General features: G+C 42.0%; 1 protein-coding gene across 1 annotated transcript in view; it reads left to right on the top strand.

Annotated features, from left to right (window-relative positions):
- arrdc1b (arrestin domain containing 1b) overlaps positions 1-17,971 on the top strand; it is a 74,904-nt gene that overhangs the window by 37,132 nt on the left and 19,801 nt on the right. The window contains exon 2 of the mRNA XM_041850965.2: positions 5,831-5,941. Within this exon, the coding sequence (XP_041706899.2) occupies positions 5,831-5,941 (111 nt within the window). The remainder of the gene's footprint in view (positions 1-5,830; positions 5,942-17,971) is intronic.

Here is a 17,971-nt window from a genome sequence, read left to right as displayed (position 1 = left end):
CGTGATAATATCGTATTGTGAGGTCCCTGGCAATTCCCAGCCCTAATTCACACACATACACACACTCGCTTTGCATGCAAGCGCATAATGATTTTCATCTACTATACCGGAGGAAATGGTATATACAAAATACCTCAGACCCTATCAACCTTCTGTTAGCCTACTACCTTCTACTACTTAATAAATATACTCTTGGTTACTCTCACCCAGACTTATCTAGGAAGAATTGCACTTTAAATGCAAATATTTCTTTATCTACCCCAGGCCCTGTGGGACTTTAGCTGAACCGACAGCTCCTGCAGTCCTGTCTGTGCAGGATTCACTTACAGCCATTTGAACTAGATCATTAGATTAACTGTCTGTTTGCTCTTTGAGCGTTACTGAGAGACAGAGAAAAGGAGAGGCAGTGGAAGGGAGAGCGATACGGGGAAAGCGAGAGGCTCTCTAATTGTTTGCAGCTCTTTAAGATTGAATGAAGATAGTGAGCGTGGCATTGGATTACTGGAGTGTCAGGATTGGATATGTTGAGAATGACTAAGTATGGGTGATCTCTGCACTGCTAATGGGCCTCATGTAAAACTGAAGGCTACAGGTTTTCATTGGTGTTGTAACTTTAAAAGTGATGTGTGCTGTGAATCGAAACATTCAAGCAAAGTGAAGGTGGACAGATCTCACCAGGGAGTATCAAGTCTTCAGCTTTCCCTCCTGTAGCAAACACCATTCTGTATTTAGGGGAAGTCAGCATGGATTTGGCTCCTTGAAAGGTTCCACCCTTTTTATCTAAGGATGCTTTATCTTATGTGAACTTATGTGTATATGTGTGGGTGTGTATGCTACTGTTGACGTCATGAGGACCTCTGAGACTCTGAGAACATCCATGGAATGTTCCTCCTGGTCTCCCAAGAAATTCAGCAGACCTTCTTAATCTGCTCATTAATACTCCTGATCCAGTTGTGATGAAACACCAGCCTCTGGACCGAGACAATCCTCCCCATGTCTGTGTAACTGTTCCCTGGTGTCTGCCCGCTCCTTGTTTTGGCTGGAGGATAAAGAGCTACCTCTGTATTTTATTGTTCTCTTAAAGGCCAGACCTTAAACAAACCCACTGTAGCTCCTCTGTTTTCAGCCCCACCAGTTGAAACCCTTCTAAGGGTGCTCGTAAACAAGGAAATATCATTATCAGCCCAAAGTTAGCAGTCTGTCTTTTGTTTTCCCTGCCAGTTCCTCCTGCCTGGCCCACACGCTGACTCATTGTTGCCATGCAGGGATGTCACTAGGGGTCATGTTCTCTAACTGAATGACTTCATATCATGGCCCTGATTGGTTGCACAGTCAGGGCCAGGGCAACCCTCTATCTGTTACCAAGGAGATTTTCCCCCACAAGATATTTGCATTGCCCTCTTAGGCATGTAACAAAAGATTAACTAGGCCTATAACATTAACCAAAGGTTATAACAGCCATGTCCATTCACAGGAACAATAGGTTTTAAAGTCCCGTGTAGCTCAGTTGGTAGAGCATGGCGCTAGGGTTGTGGGTTCGATTCCCACGGGGGACCAGTACGAAGAAAGTATTCAAATGTATGCACTCACTACTTTAAGTCACTCTGGATAAGAGCGTCTGCTAAATGACTAAAATGTTAAATGTTCTGAAGTTAGAAAGAACACAGACACATTACAAACACTAATGCAATATTGCATAACAGTTTCTGTGAAAGTGTGCCCTCAAAAAAGACATTCCTGTGGGAAGAGGAGAAAGGTTGTAATGTCAGGTATAATAGGACCTAGACAAAAAAAGTCCTTCAAACCTACACAAAGAAGTGAGGGGAAGAAAATGTGAACTATTCTAAGCTCTCAACCTGGGGATAAGGAGTGCTTATAATACAACCATCCATGTTTGTCAAGGTCCTGATCAAATGAACACTTCCAGTATTGGAGCAGTCTACGCTTGCTGATCCTTTTGGGATCAACTTAAATCTGTATCTTGTGAACGTGGAACGATATGTTGAAAATTGAAACTAATAAATGGAGCCGGTGTTCTCCACGCCTACTGAGATGTTTCTCCGACACGCTTATTGAACCGCGGAAGCTTGAATAGGCCTTGGAAAGACTCCAGCGTATTGGAGTGAACACAAAGATAGACACTGAGTCAGAACTCGCTCTAGTCTCTCCTCTCTCCCACCCAGCAATGCATTATCTGATCATTTGTTGTTTGTTTGATGCCCAGAGGTTGTAAATACTTCATGGGTAGTCTGGTAAGGGATGTCTCAAGACTGCTAAACTCCTGTTAACATTACTATGTGTGAGTGAGCCTTGTAGGCACTGCTGGTAGGTGTATGAAGGCATATAGTTCTGCGGACAATGGACATGCTGTCACTTGTTGTGTTTAGGTGACAGGAAGTCATGTGATGTCTAGTATGCCACACATAGCTGCCTTATCGGTGTTACAGTGGCCTGTTCATTAGACACTTGTAACTTACTGGCATTGCAAACCTCTGAGGGCAAAGTTTTGACTTGCTTTAATGCTTGAAATGCTAGGTCCGTATACAGTAGTTAGCTTTTGTAGTTTGTGTTAAAGATGAGGAGGGGGGAGTTGGAAGCCCTGTCTTGGCTTGGTTTTGGAACCGTGCTGTAAGTCTTAGGAAGGCATCCGGCATCCGCTACATGTTGACACACATTGGGGTCTCTGCCTCCGTCTTGTGTTCTCCTGTTCCATGATGCCATCAGACACTCACACAACAGATCCATCTGGTTCAGAGTGGCACTGGAGAGATGGCTCCATTATCCAGCTGCAGTCGTCCAGCTTCTCTGCCAAGCTGCCCCTTCTCTTACCACAAGGCTATTCACCATTCAACCCAACTGCTGCCTGCCAGTCTGTCTGCTGTGGTGGTGGGGTTATCAGATTAGAGATAGCTAGCTAACTCTACTGTCACAAAGATTACCCCTGCACCAACCGTTCACTGCCATTTACTATATTTGCCTCTACAAGGATTTTTAAATACTGTCCAGTTGCTACGGCTAGTTATTGTGGCGTAATGTTTGTGTACACATGTTACATGCCCCTCCTCCTCACAAATTTGTTGATATCAAACAGGGGGTGGGGGTGAGGAGGAAAGTGTCTAACCCAGGGGTCTCCAACAGGTAAATCGTGAGCTACCAGTAGCTCGCAGTCCACCTATGAGTAGCTCGCCAAACAATTCTGAAAGTACATGCAATTTTCAAGTGTTCCACCGCAAACTGTCATAAACAAATCTAATTTGTATCAGACACCGCAAGCTCCCAGCTACTATTTAATTAACGCAACATTTACATAATCCCACCCCTGGTTAGCCACCATTGTCTTCAAAAGCCAAACCTAACACAATATCTGCCAATTAATTTCCAGCAATATTGCTAGACAAAAATGATTAGCTTGCAACATGTTTCATTTCTATAAGTATCTCTCATGCTAGAAAAGGTTGGAGACCCCTTGTGTAACCCCATTATGTTGAATGGTGCAGATGGCTTGAGAAACAGGTTTATTTAATGCCCAAATGATGGGGCGTTAGTTTGAAGGGCACTGCTCCTTTTTGTGTACTGGGATTTAGTTATTGTTCTCCCAGAGCAGAAGTGCCACCCCCAACCGTGTGCTAATGGAAAGGCTCTACCAGTGGAGGGGATCCATCTTCTACTTGTGTGTGTCTCTGGTGCCAACGCAGGCTTCTGCATGAGTGTGAGACTGTGGTCGCTCGGTCACACAGTCCATAACTGCACAGTGTCATATGCTACCACTTCCATCCCCTGCACAGATCTCTCCATCTCTGACCTCTCTCTCTCCCTGACTACAGCCCTTGGCATGTGCTGTAGATTGGGCTTTAGAAAATCCCCCAGGCTTACCCAACCAGAACATTTTGTTTTCCAGAATGGGTTTTTCTAACAATCATTGGACACAAAATGGTCGCCATTCGACACTGGTTTCAGATGAATATTGGTGAACACTGTTTCCTCCACCTTCTCCATCTGTTGACTACACAACACAATCAAGTGTCTGTTTTGTTAGATTATTTTTACGACCAAGAGAGAATAGAGCTACTCTGCCCAGCAGCAGCAACCGCCACTAATGACCAAAGTAAGGCATCATGCTTTGTGAGGGTATGTGGTGTGCATTGGGTGAGGTCATTATGATGCTAATAAGTCTGGTCTGTGTTTTTTCCTCCAATGGTATGGAATAGGCTTGGGCGATATCCAGATTTCCATATTGTCATACAATCCTTCTCTCATCCAGGGATTTACGGTATTACCGGCATAGCACACAAGGGGGCCCTAAAAACACAAGAAAAGCCCATTGTGCCTCTATTATCAGAATGTCAACACAATTAGAACAAACTAATAGCAAAATCATATCGATGCTGTTAGCAAAATGCTAATGAGCGAAAACAATCAAACAAATTGTAAAGACTGACATTTTCGGTGAGTGTGGACATTTACAAGCTAAAGTGAACAAGAGAAATAGTGCAAATCAACAAAGTTGTGATGCATGCTTTTCTGAAGGAAGATGGCATGTGTACACGGAGCAGAGGGGAGAAGAAGGGAGGAGCAAAATACGGTAATAGAAAGCCAGGGAAAAAATGGCAACTGTACAGATATCTCATCCAGAGCTCTTTGACTTCTGTCAGAAAGCCATTATATGATATCTGATGGCAAACATTTAGTAGTGAATTGCATAGAAGTGTAACTTCATTACCTCACATGTGGTGCACAACAGAGACTCGCCAAAAGATATAGAACACTATGGACTCACCACTTTTTTGGGGAACTACGGTAAGCTTCATAATGTAAAATAATGTGACAGGTGAAATGAAGAACGTAATCTGCTTTATCTCCTAACATATTGCACAAGTTGACGCTAGGTATTTATTAGCTTAAAAAGTATCTACAAATATTCAAATGTACTGAAAAACTTCAAAGAAATAGTTTTGACGGTATTGACGGTATTGAAAAAACATCCTGTGGATTTTTCCAAATACCCCTGTATACGGTATATACGGTATATACGGTAAAGCACCCAAGCCTAGCATGGAACTCTACACACAGGTCCTTAAACCACACAGAGCCTCTCCATACATCACGTCTAATGTGTTGTGTCTGCTGTGTGCAGTGTGATCATGATGTCACTCTCAGATCCCTCTGAGGATCACACTAACCCTCTGGTTCGTTCTCAGTGAAGGGGAGAGATAGGAGCTTATCACAGGACATCAGAATAGTAGGCACTGCATGTATGCTGCATCATGAAACATGATACAAATATCCTGGTACATGTCTAAGTCGACCTTTACTTACATAATGATAATATTACCCTGAAAAGTTTGGGTTCATATGAAGTTTGACGTAGATGTAGAGTCTGCCTATCCCGATAGGACAAGGCTGGCTGGCTCCCCCCATATAGGCTAGCTATTGGAATTGACTTGCATTAGCTTCTTAGTAACATAATCGATAGCCCCATCAAACAGGTGAGTGGTGAGGCTAATCCAGTCTATGATACAGATCACTCTACAAACCCCTCACTATTGAATGTTGAGTGCTGCTATTTTTACACAGCACAGTGAGCACGCCAGGGCCAAGTGTATTCTTTTTAAAGGGTTTCATGTTGAACATGTGGCTTCCAGTCAACAGCAAAACATAACTCTGGTATTTGGTGTTTATAACGTCCATATTTGGGCTTTGTTTTTTATACCAGCTCATTACTTAGATATAAAAACTCATAATGGAAACACCCATTTTAGAGAACTATGAATGATAGACAAAGTTATTTAACTGCACAGTTGATTGAATATTTTATTTCTTTCCATTCCAGCCATTAAGGTGAACTGCCTGGGATCATGTGGGGTCTCCAACAAAATGAACGACACGTCGTGGACACTGGAAGAGCAATACTTCAGCAGCACACTATCTGTAGCTGACAAAGGTGAGGACTATGGGGCTACTGATACAAAATATATAGAGTATAACGTATAGAATGAGAATCTAAATAGAGGCTGGTCGAGTTGCAGCCCTCTTCATCTGTTGAATTATAAAATGTTGTGACGTGTATGATAATATAGCTTTCTGCGGCTCTATTAGGTTTTTGTCCTCGAGCGGTTTTGCACTTTTATATTGGTGATCATTCGGAAGGATAATTACAATTTTCCACAGCCCTTGAGACAAAATACTGAAACTGCCAATCAGCTAAAGTAATAGTTTCCTGCAGGGGACTACTTCCTGTACTAAATGTTCTGTCTGCGAGCGTGGCTGTGCCTAACAATTACTAATAAAGAGAAGGGATGTGCTATGTTCCACAGAACCCATCTGTTTGTCTCCCGGTGGTCTCGTGGTGGTGTTCTCAGAGAAGTGAGAATTTGCATTTGGGACTCTGAGTCCCCATGTGTTAAATCCATGTGTCGTATATGTATGTTGGAAAGAGAAATAGGCGTGCTCAGCTCAAATGTTTGTAGGAAAAATATATATATTTGGGTTCCGGATTCAAAAGGCATATACTGGAAGAAAGGAAAAACCTGTACTCACTGAAATATTCTTTACGTTTTAATGTCTTATTTTTTAGCATCAGAGGTCAAAACAAACAGTATCACATGCATATTCTGAACTGAAGACACATGTAACCAAATTAAGTCTTAGCCTATTGATGATAGTCATTTACTCTATGTATCATGTATTTCATTTACACAGTAATAGTTTGAGTGTTAATTCTTTCATGACTAATAAATTATATTAGTTGAATTGAGTAAATGCATTCCTCGTTTTACAGAGTAATTATTTGATTGACTATACGCTTATAATTTAGTAGGTCTATTGGTAGTTGTTATATACAGTGCATTCGGAAAGTATTCAGACCCCTTCCCTTTTTCCACATTTTGTTACGTTACAGCCTTATTCTAAAATGTATTAAATAAAATAAAAATCTCATAAATCTACACACAATACCCCATAATGACAAAGCAAAAACAGGTTTTTAGACATTTTTGCAAATGTATTAAAAATAAAAAACAGAAATGCCTTATTTACATAAGTATTCAGACCCTTTGCTATGAGACTTGAAATTTAGCTCAGGTATTTGTATTTTGTATTTATTATGGATCCAGGGGCGGTGTGTTCATTAGGGCGATATGGGCGACGCACTGCCAAACGGGAAAAGGAAGTTTTTTTTTTCTAATCAATTATATCACGGCAACAGTAGTTATCAGTGTTCTAATCTAGACGTCTGATCTGCCACTAAATGTCCAATCAGGCTAAAGTCGTGCTTCAAATGTCCCCGCCCGTTTTGGGGCAATTTCAGTCAGGTTGAAAATCGCCCAGAAGTCTCTCATAGCCTCTAATGTAAAATCAATTTTTTTCAAATATCAGAGCTTTCAATACAATCTCTATGGGTTTCTGAGGGCTTGCACTTACGCGCTTTCGTCATACGTAACATAACCATGAACGTAACTAAGAAAAGAGCGGGTAGCCTCATCAATCAATTCACTACTACTGTCAAAATGGCTAGCCTTCAGTGCAACTCGATTGTCTCTTTGAAAGAAGTTCCTTTTTGTCGGCGAACAAATCAAGATAAATTGGCAACGAAACAATTAGGACCTCCCAGACCAAATTTAATAATTCAACAGGTTTCTACTAAGCAGAGTCGTGAACACTGTCTACGAGAATCGAGACGACCTCATAGAATGTTTTGAAGCCATTCGGACGGGTTCATTGGGTTCATTTGATCAGCCCACCGTGAGAGAGGCATCTGGCTACGTGAGGATGCTACATGATGAAGATTTAATTTTTTTCCTGCGTCTTTTTCACAAAATCATGCCCCACGTCGACATTCTGTACCAGAAGCTACAGAAGAAGGACATCGATGCTGTCTTTATCAAACGTGCCCTCGACAGCTTCACAAGCAGTGTGCAGGCCATAAGGTAAGATTAAACAATATCATTCGATCTTTCTCAAAGCAGAGCTTTATTTGAAAATGTATGCATGAAAGGAGACTGCATTTGTGTTTGAAATTACATTATTCTCATTATATATGGCCAGTGGTGTAATCTAGCTTATTTTATATACTATGTGTACTGTACAGTGGTGCTCATAAGTGTATGAACACATTCTAAAGTTGACTAAAAAGAGGAATAAAAAATCATCTTTTGGAAATTGATCTTAATGACTTAATTAAAAAGTTGGAAAATCCAACCTTTAAGGACACCAATTTTCTTTTCTTTTTTATTCCTCTTTTAGTCAACTTTAGCATGGGATCATAAGCTTATGAGCACCACTGTATACTGTGCTGAACATCCAGGCTATGTGAGACACAAAGGCTAACTTAAACACTAAAGACTTTATGCATCCCTGCCCATTTTAAGTGGAACTGAAGTATTTGTACTATACATGGATACATTGCATATACCTGTGCATCACATAGACAACAGTACTGTACAAAGCCAACAAACACATTGGTCTGTTTGCCTTCAGGGACTCCTCTCAACAGCAGCTGCAAGAAGCAACAGGAGCCAAAAGACCCAGAACAGCTTTGAGAGAAGAGGAGAAGCAGAGGCTGTCTGAAGAGGTCTGCAACACCATCCTGGATCACACCAAAGAAAGGTTCTCTTTCTCTGGCCACCTTGTGAGTGCTACCTTACTGCAAGCAGACATGTTTGAAAGGTACTGCCATTCATTTCCTGATGAGGCTCTGAATGCCACTGTGAATGCATACCCCATGCTGAGCAAGGCAAAGCTCAAGACAGAACTATCTCTGATCTATGAGAATCCTGAATTCAAGGGATGCTGTGGTGCACTGGCACTGTACCAGGTTCTCATGAGCTACAACCTCCAGGAGACGTTCTCTGAGACTGTGACTCTGTTGAACATCCTCATAACTACTCCCATGACAACAGCTGAAGCTGAGAGATGTTTCTCAACTTTGACACGAGTTAAGACATTCCTGCGAAATTCAATGGGCCAGGAACGTCTGAATGCACTGGCCATGCTTTCCATGGAGAGGGAACTAGTCCTCAGCATGCCTGATTTCAATGAGAAAGTCATTGAACGCTTTGCTGTATTGAAACAGAGAAGAGAACAGTTTCAGTACAAGTAATGTAGCCTCTCTCTCTCTTTGTCCCTCCCTGTCTGTCTCTTTAGCACACACACGCCCAAATCAGTTCACAGTTGATGTTGTTTAAAATAGTTATTTTTCATTTTAAAAAAAGTTTTTAAAAAAAAATAATCTGTTCATGTTCATTTTTACAAATCTATACAATTGGCCAGAATATGGTTGGTCATATTTACAAATCTATACAATTGGCCAGAATATGGTTGTTCGTTTTTACAAAGCCATACAGATAGCTGTGTTTACCTTTTCTAGAAATTACTTTCAAATTCTGTTTTCAGGCAAAATGTCTATCACTGTTCATTTTCACAAATCTATACAAGAGGGCAGAATATGGAAGTCTATAAAAATGTCTTATTACCAATAACTTGCATCAATGTTTTCAGTAGCCTCTATCAAAAGCTCCTGCTTGCTTGTTGTGAATTATGCTCAGGTGCACATATTTCCAATTCAACCATGAGGCAAACAATGTGGTAAAAGCTCTTGTTGATCCTGCAATCTGAACAAATACCAAGATGCTGTATTTTCAGCTGATATTTCATTTGTTTATGGAAATGCATATTGTTTATGCAGTGTTGAGGAATGTGAAAGAACACCCTTGATTATTTTTACTGTGATAACTTATTTTGATTTTGTAAGCCAACACTTTTGAGATCAGTCAATAAATGCTTCTGGTATTGACTTATATGCTGCCCCTGTCTTCATGTTGTTGCTGGACATATCTTTTTAAAAATGTGTGTAGGTCACCTAAATCATCAGAAAAATTGCCCCCCCTGATAATTTTTTCAGGAGCCGCCACTGTATGGATCCCCATTAGCTGCTGCCAAGGCAGCAGCTACTCTTCCTGGGGTCCAGCAAAATTAAGGCAGTGCATACAATTTTAAAAACATTACAATACATTCACAGATTTCACAACACACTGTGTGCCCTCAGGCCCCTCCTCCACCACTACCACATATCTACAGTACAAAAATCCATGTGTACGTGTGTATAGTGCGTATGTTATCGTGTGTATAGCCTATATTTGTGTTGCTTCACAGTCCCCGCTGTTCCATAAGGTGTTTTTTAATCAGTTTTTTAAATCTAATTTTACTACTTGCATCAGTTACTTGATGTGGAATAGAGTTCCATGTAGTCATGGCTCTATGTAGTACTGTGCGCCTCCCATAGTCTGCTCTGGACTTGGGGATGTGAAGAGACCTCTGGTGGCATGTCTTGTGGGGTATGCATGGGTGACCGAGCTGTGCGCCAGTAGCTCAAACAGACAGCTCTGTGCACCCAACATGTCAACACCTCTCATAAACACAAGTAGTGATGAAGTCAATCTCTCCTCCACTTTGAGCCAGGAGAGATTGACATGCATATTGTTAATACAGTGGGGGAAAAAAGTATTTAGTCAGCCACCAATTGTGCAAGTTCTCCCACTTAAAAAGATGAGAGAGGCCTGTAATTTTCATCATAGGTACACGTCAACTATGACAGACAAATTGAGAATTTTTTTCTCCAGAAAATCACATTGTAGGATTTTTAATGAATTTATTTGCAAATGATGGTGGAAAATAAGTATTTGGTCACCTACAAACAAGCAAGATTTCTGGCTCTCACAGACCTGTAACTTCTTCTTTAAGAGGCTCCTCTGTCCTCCACTCGTTACCTGTATTAATGGCACCTGTTTGAACTTGTTATCAGTATAAAAGACACCTGTCCACAACCTCAAACAGTCACACTCCAAACTCCACTATGGCCAAGACCAAAGAGCTGTCAAAGGACACCAGAAACAAAATTGTAGACCTGCACCAGGCTGGGAAGACTCAATCTGCAATAGGTAAGCAGCTTGGTTTGAAGAAATCAACTGTGGGGGCAATTATTAGGAAATGGAAGACATACAAGACCACTGATAATCTCCCTCGATCTGGGGCTCCACGCAAGATCTCACCCCGTGGGGTCAAAATGATCACAAGAACGGTGAGCAAAAATCCCAGAACCACACAGGGGGACCTAGTGAATGACCTGCAGAGAGCTGGGACCAAAGGAACAAAGCCTACCATCAGTAACACACTACGCCGCCAGGGACTCAAATCCTGCAGTGCCAGACGTGTCCCCCCTGCTTAAGCCAGTACATGTCCAGGCCCGTCTGAAGTTTGCTAGAGTGCATTTTGATGATCCAGAAGAGGATTGGGAGAATGTCATATGGTCAGATGAAACCAAAATATAACTTTTGGTAAAAACTCAACTCGTTGTGTTTGGAGGACAAAGAATGCTGAGTTGCATCCAAAGAACACCATACCTACTGTGAAGCATGGGGGGTGGAAACATCATGCTTTGGGGCTGTTTTTCTGCAAAGGGACCAGGACGACTGATTCGTGTAAAGGAAAGAATGAATGGGCCATGTATCGTGAGATTTTGAGTGAAAACCTCCTTCCATCAGCAAGGGCATTGAAGATGAAACGTGGCTGGGTCTTTCAGCATGACAATGATCCCAAACACACCGCCCAGGCAACGAAGGAGTGGCTTCGTAAGAAGCATTTCAAGGTCCTGGAGTGGCCTAGCCAGTCTCCAGATCTCAACCCCATAGAAAATCTTTGGAGGGAGTTGAAAGTCCGTGTTGCCCAGCGACAGCCCCAAAACATCACTGCTCTAGAGGAGATCTGCAAGGAGGAATGGGCCAAAATACCAGCAACAGTGTGTGAACCTTGTGAAGACTTACAGAAAACGTTTGACCTGTGTCATTGCCAACAAAGGGTATATAACAAAGTATTGAGAAACTTTTGTTATTGACCAAAGACTTATTTTCCACCATAATTTGCAAATAAATTAATTAAAAATCCTACAATGTGATTTTCTGGAGGCCTCTCTCATCTTTTTAAGTGGGAGAACTTGCACAATTGGTGGCTGACTAAATACTTTTTTTCCCCACTGTATTAGCTCTCTGTGTACATCCAAGGGCCAGCCGTGCTGCCCTGTTCTGAGCCAATTGCAATTTTCCTAAGTCCTTTTTTGTGGCACTTGACCACACGACTGAACAGTAGTCCAGGTGTGACAAAACTAGGGCCTGTAGGACCTGCCTTGTTCATAGTGCAGCTAAGAAGGTAGAGCAGTGCTTTATTATGGACATACTTCTCCCCATCTTAGCTACTGTTGAATCAATATGTTTTGACCATGACAGTTTACAATCCAGGGTTACTCCAAGCAGTTTATTCACCTGAACTTGCTCAATTTACACTTTATTTATTACAAGATTTAGTTGAGGTGCATCCTGTTTCCGTTGATCATCCTTGAGATATTTCTACAACTTGATTGGAGTCCACCTGTGGTAAATTAAATTGATTGGACATGATTTGGAAAGGCACACCTGTCTATATAAGGTTGAACAGTTGACAGTGCATGTCAGAGCAAAAACCAAACCATGAGGTCGAAGGAATTGTCCGTAGAGCTCTGAGATAGGATTGTGTCGAGGGTACCAAAAAATGTCTGCAGCATTGAAGGTCCCCAAGTACACAGTGGCCTCCATCATTCTTAAATGGAAGAAGTTTGGAACCACCAAGACTCTTCCTAGAGCTGGCCGCCCAGCCAAACTGAGCAATCGGGGGAGAAGGGCCTTAGTCAGGGAGGTGACCAAGAACCCGATGGTCACTCTGACAGAGCTCCAGAGTTCCTCTGTGGAGATTGGAGAACCTTCCAGAAGGACAACCATCTCTGCAGCACTCCACCAATCAGGCCTTTATGGTAGAGTGCCCAGACGGAAGCCACTCCTCAGTAAAAGGCACATGACAGCCCGCTTGGAGTTTGCCAAAAGGCACCTAAAGGACTCTCAGATGAGAAACAAGATTCTCTGGTCTGATGAAACCAAGATGTAACTATTTGGCCTGAATGCCAAGCGTCACGTCTGGAGGAAACCTGGCACCATCCCTACGGTGAAACATGGTGGTGGCAGCATCATGCTGTGGGGATGTTTTTCAGTGGCAGGGACTGGGAGACTAGTCAGGATCGAGGGAAAGATGAACGGAGCAAAGTACATAGAGATCCTTAATGAAAACCTGCTCCAGAGCGCTTAGGACCTCAGACTGGGGTGAAGGTTCACCTTCCAACAGGATAATGACCCTAAGCACACAGCCAAGGAAACCCAGGAGTGGCTTCGGGACAAGTCTCTGAATGTCCTTGAGTGGCTCAGCCAGAGCCCGGACTTGAACCCGATTGAACATCTCTGCAGAGACCTGAAAATAGCTGTGGAGCGACGCTCCCCATCCAACCTGACAGAACATGAGAGGATCTGCAGAGAAGAATGGGAGAAACTCCCCAAATACAGGTGTGCCAAGCTTGTAGCGTCATACCCAAGAAGACTCGAGGCTGCAATTTCTGCCAAGGTGCTTCAACATAGTACTGAGTAAAAGGTCTGAATACTTATGTAAATGTGATATTTCAGTTAGTTTTATTTTTTATTTGCTAAAATTTCTAAAAACCAGTTTTTGCTTTTTCATTATGGGGTATTGTGTGTAGATTGATGAGTGAAAAAAAACAATTTAATCGATTTTAGAATTAGGCTGTATGTCAAGGGGTCTGAATACTTTCAGAATGCACTGTATATAGGCCAATAGAGACAATATGCTGCTATAGCCTACATAGCACATGCTTGGGTACCACCTTGACATCTCTGATCTGCTTTCCTCAATAAATTAATGCTAGAACTTTGGTTGCCAAGATTAGCTATTTGTATTTAGTCTCTTAATAATCGCATAACGGTGTAAGTTAGACACATGTTCATTATAGTCATACTGAGAGGCTTTTACTACCTTACATTTGACATTTTAGTCATTTAGCAGAAGCTCTTATCCAGAGCAACTTACAGTTAGTGAGTGCATACATTTTTCATACTGGCCCCCCGTGGGAATCGAACCCACAACCCTGGCGTTGCAATCGCCATGCTCTACCAACTGAGCTACAGGAGGCCATACCTACCTTGACTAGATTCCTTCAGTTTAGCGGGTGATTTTGGACGGAGTCAGGCGCAGGAGGGTAAATCACAGAACAAATGGTTTATTCGGCAAGACAGCGGTATGCAGCAATGCGTAAAACACTCCAGTGTGGTAATACGGCGCACTGGAGAAAACAAGGCACACAGGTGAATATCCTGGCGTTACAAAATACAATATAGCTCCACCGAGCTATAGTGACCTCCACAATAAACAATCACACACAAAGACATGGGGGCCAGAGGGAACACTTATACAGGTACTGATGAGGGGATATGAACCAGGTGTGATGAGGAGCGGCAGTGGCTAGAAGGCCGGTGACGACGAACGCCGAAGCCTGCCCGAACAAGGAGAGGAGGCAGCTTCGGAGGAAGTCGTGACATTCAGAGACGTACAGGGCCTGTTGCATTTATTCACATGATATTGGAGTCAGATTGATGAATGTAGTTTATTATTATATTTAACATAATTTCTACATAATGGTTTGATAATTTCCATCCTCATAAATGGTGATTATTTTGATGTGTTTTGCCACGGGGGATCTCAATTTATTATTTTCTTCTAGGTTCCATCCTCTGACATTTAACGAACAATTATTTCTGAAACTAACTTTTTGAGTTGGTGTTTGAACAGAGTTGGCATTTAACTTATGCATTGGAAGCCGCACACTGACACTGCAGTCCTTTTTTCAGTTTGACACAAGCCTACTACAAATTGTGGGATTTTGGACTTGTTTGTTTCTCCTCTGGGGTGAGTAAACCTATTTGAGTTTGCTGCTGGAAGGTTGATTTACTGTGGCCTGCTTATCCTAGATACTGTCAATAGGCCATTGATAGTTCTGGAGACATAAAGATCAAACGTTTAACACTGGAAGAAAGGAAAAACCTGCACTCACTGAAATATTCTTTACGTTTTAATGTCTTATTTCTTAGCAGCAGAGGTCAAAACAAACAGATGTTTTTCGGCGGCAGCCTTCGTCAGCGTTTGGAGAACAATAGACATTCACCCATATTTATAGATGACGTCACTTTGTAGGACTGCTTCTTTATTAGAAGTTGTTGGATAATTGTGTTTCTAAAGTACGCAATGTTTCACGGGACAGCTTATTCACCCCTAAACCTTCCCCTCCTAATAATCAACCTACTGTACTGTATTTTTGTCTACTTATTCCCCTATCTCTTAGGCTGTTAAATCTTACATTAAAAAGCATTGGCATGTTCTGTCTACGGACCCCTCTGTGGGCCGGGCTTTTCAGAAAATCCCTCAATTCACTTTAAAACGTGTTAGAAACCAAAGGGACAGCCTGGTAAGAGCAGATGAATATGTACCCACTCAGCATTTTCTATCTACCCTACCCTCAGACAATTTTCCATGTCATAATTGTGTGAACTGTAATGCAATGATCAAGGCTAATTTCTTTCCTCACCCTCATACAGGAAATAAAATATATATTAGGGGTAGAATTTCCTGTAAAACAAATGTGTGGTCTATTTACTGAAGTGCTCATGTGGCTATTATTATGTTGGAAAGTCTAAGAGAGAATTTAAAGTGCGTATTACAGAGCACAAGAGCAACATCAGAACTGGTGATTACAAGTCCCCTGTAGCCAGACACTTTAATGCGGTCAGACATGATGTTTGCCAACTGAGGTTCCAGGGAAGTTGTACAGCCACTTAAGAGAGGAGGTGATAGAGAAAAATTGTTACAGAGAGAGGCATATGATATCCATGCCTTACAAACAGAGAGCCCTAGAGGCCTTAATGAAGAACTGTCAGGTTGCTTCCTGTGAGCAACAGGTGCACCTTTCTTTGTTTATTATTATTTTTATTTTGAAGCTCTTGTGGAAAACAGTAGAAAATGCACATAAATAATGTATTTAAATAATGAATGTAAATAATTATTGTGAAAACAGAAAGGGGCATTACTACAATGTGACGTCATCTATAAATATGGGTGACGAAGGCTGCCAAAACTTGTCTGTTTGTCTTGACCTCTGAAGCTAAAAAAGAAGACATTAAAATGTAAAGAATATTTCAGTGAGTGCGGGGTTTTCCTTCTAGTGTGTGTATATTGTCCATACCTCAACATGTGAATGATCTGCCATGCATATGTGGTGTAACCTGTTGAGGCCTGGGTGTGCTGTATGTGAGCTGTGGAGCATGCCCAGTAAGCAAAACAAGTATTTTAGATGTATTTTCCAGGCATTGACATCAGGTGCTGTCACGATCGTCGTAATGAGTGGACCAAGGCGCAGCGTGAAATGCATACATCTTTTATTGAGTACTATTAACACTAACAACAAAACTAAACGTGAAGTCCTCGGTTATAAACACAAACCTACACGGAACAAGATCCCACAAATGACAAGTGCACAACAGGCTGCCTAAGTATGGTTCCCAATCAGAGACAACAAGACACAGCTGCCTCCGATAGGGAACCACCCCGGCCAACACAGAAATACACGATCTAGAAAAGAACACATAGAAAACAAAACATAGACACTACACATATAAACGAACACCCTGGCTCAACATATAAGAGTCCCCAGAGCCAGGGCGTGACAGGTGCATTTTAGGTGCTGAATGAAAGGTGAAAATATGTAGTTTACGGATGTTAAAAATACGTTATTTTTGGACGTTGAAAAAAAGTATTTTCCGGACTTTGAAATCAGGTTCATTTTAGGTGCTGAATGAAAGGTGAAATACATATTTTCCAGATGTTGAAAATACGTAATTTACAGATGTTGAAAATGTGTCTTTTTCGGTCATTGATTCTATGGCCAAATTTCAACTGCACATACAGTGGGGAGAACAAGTATTTGATACACTGCCGATTTTGCAGGTTTTCCTACTTACAAAGCATGTAGAGGTCTGTAATTTTTATCATAGGTACACTTCAACTGTGAGAGACAGAATCTAAAACAAAAATCCAGAAAATCACATTGTATGATTTTTAAGTAATTAATTAGCATTTTATTGCATGACATAAGTATTTGATCACCTACCAACCAGTAAGAATTCCGGCTCTCACAGACCTGTTCGTTTTTCTTTAAGAAGCCCTCCTGTTCTCCACTCATTACCTGTATTAACTGCACCTGTTTGAACTCGTTACCTGTATAAAAGACACCTGTCCACACACTCAATCAAACAGACTCCAACCTCTCCACAATGGCCAAGACCAGAGAGCTGTGTAAGGACATCAGGGATACAATTGTTAGACCTGCACAAGGCTGGGATGGGCTACAGGACAATAGGCAAGCAGCTTGGTGAGAAGGCAACAACTGTTGGCACAATTATTAGAAAATGGAAGAAGTTCAAGATGACGGTCAATCACCCTCGGTCTGGGGCTCCATGCAAGGTCTCACCTCGTGGGGCATCAATGATCATGAGGAAGGTGAGGGATCAGCCCAGAACTACACGGCAGGACCTGGTCAATGACCTGAAGAGAGCTGGGACCACAGTCTCAAAGAAAACCATTAGTAACACACTACGCCGTCATGGATTAAAATCATGCAGCGCATGCAAGGTCCCCCTGCTCAAGCCAGCGCATGTCCAGGCCCGTCTGAAGTTTGCCAATGACCATCTGGATGATCCAGAGGAGGAATGGGAGAAGGTCATGTGGTCTGATGAGACAAAAATAGAGCTTTTTGGTCTAAACTCCACTCGCCGTGTTTGGAGGAAGAAGAAGGATGAGGACAACCCCTAGAACACAATCCCAACCGTGAAGCATGGAGGTGGAAACATCATTCTTTGGGGATGCTTTTCTGCAAAGTGGACAGGACGACTGCACCGTATTGAGGGGAGGATGGATGGGGCCATGTATCGCGAGATCTTGGCCAACAACCTCCTTCCCTCAGTAAGAGCATTGAAGATGGGTCGTGGCTGGGTCTTCC

This window comes from Coregonus clupeaformis, chromosome 27, assembly GCF_020615455.1.
Source record: "Coregonus clupeaformis isolate EN_2021a chromosome 27, ASM2061545v1, whole genome shotgun sequence".
Taxonomy (NCBI): Eukaryota; Metazoa; Chordata; class Actinopteri; order Salmoniformes; family Salmonidae; genus Coregonus; species Coregonus clupeaformis.
This window is presented reverse-complemented; position numbering and strand designations above follow the sequence as displayed.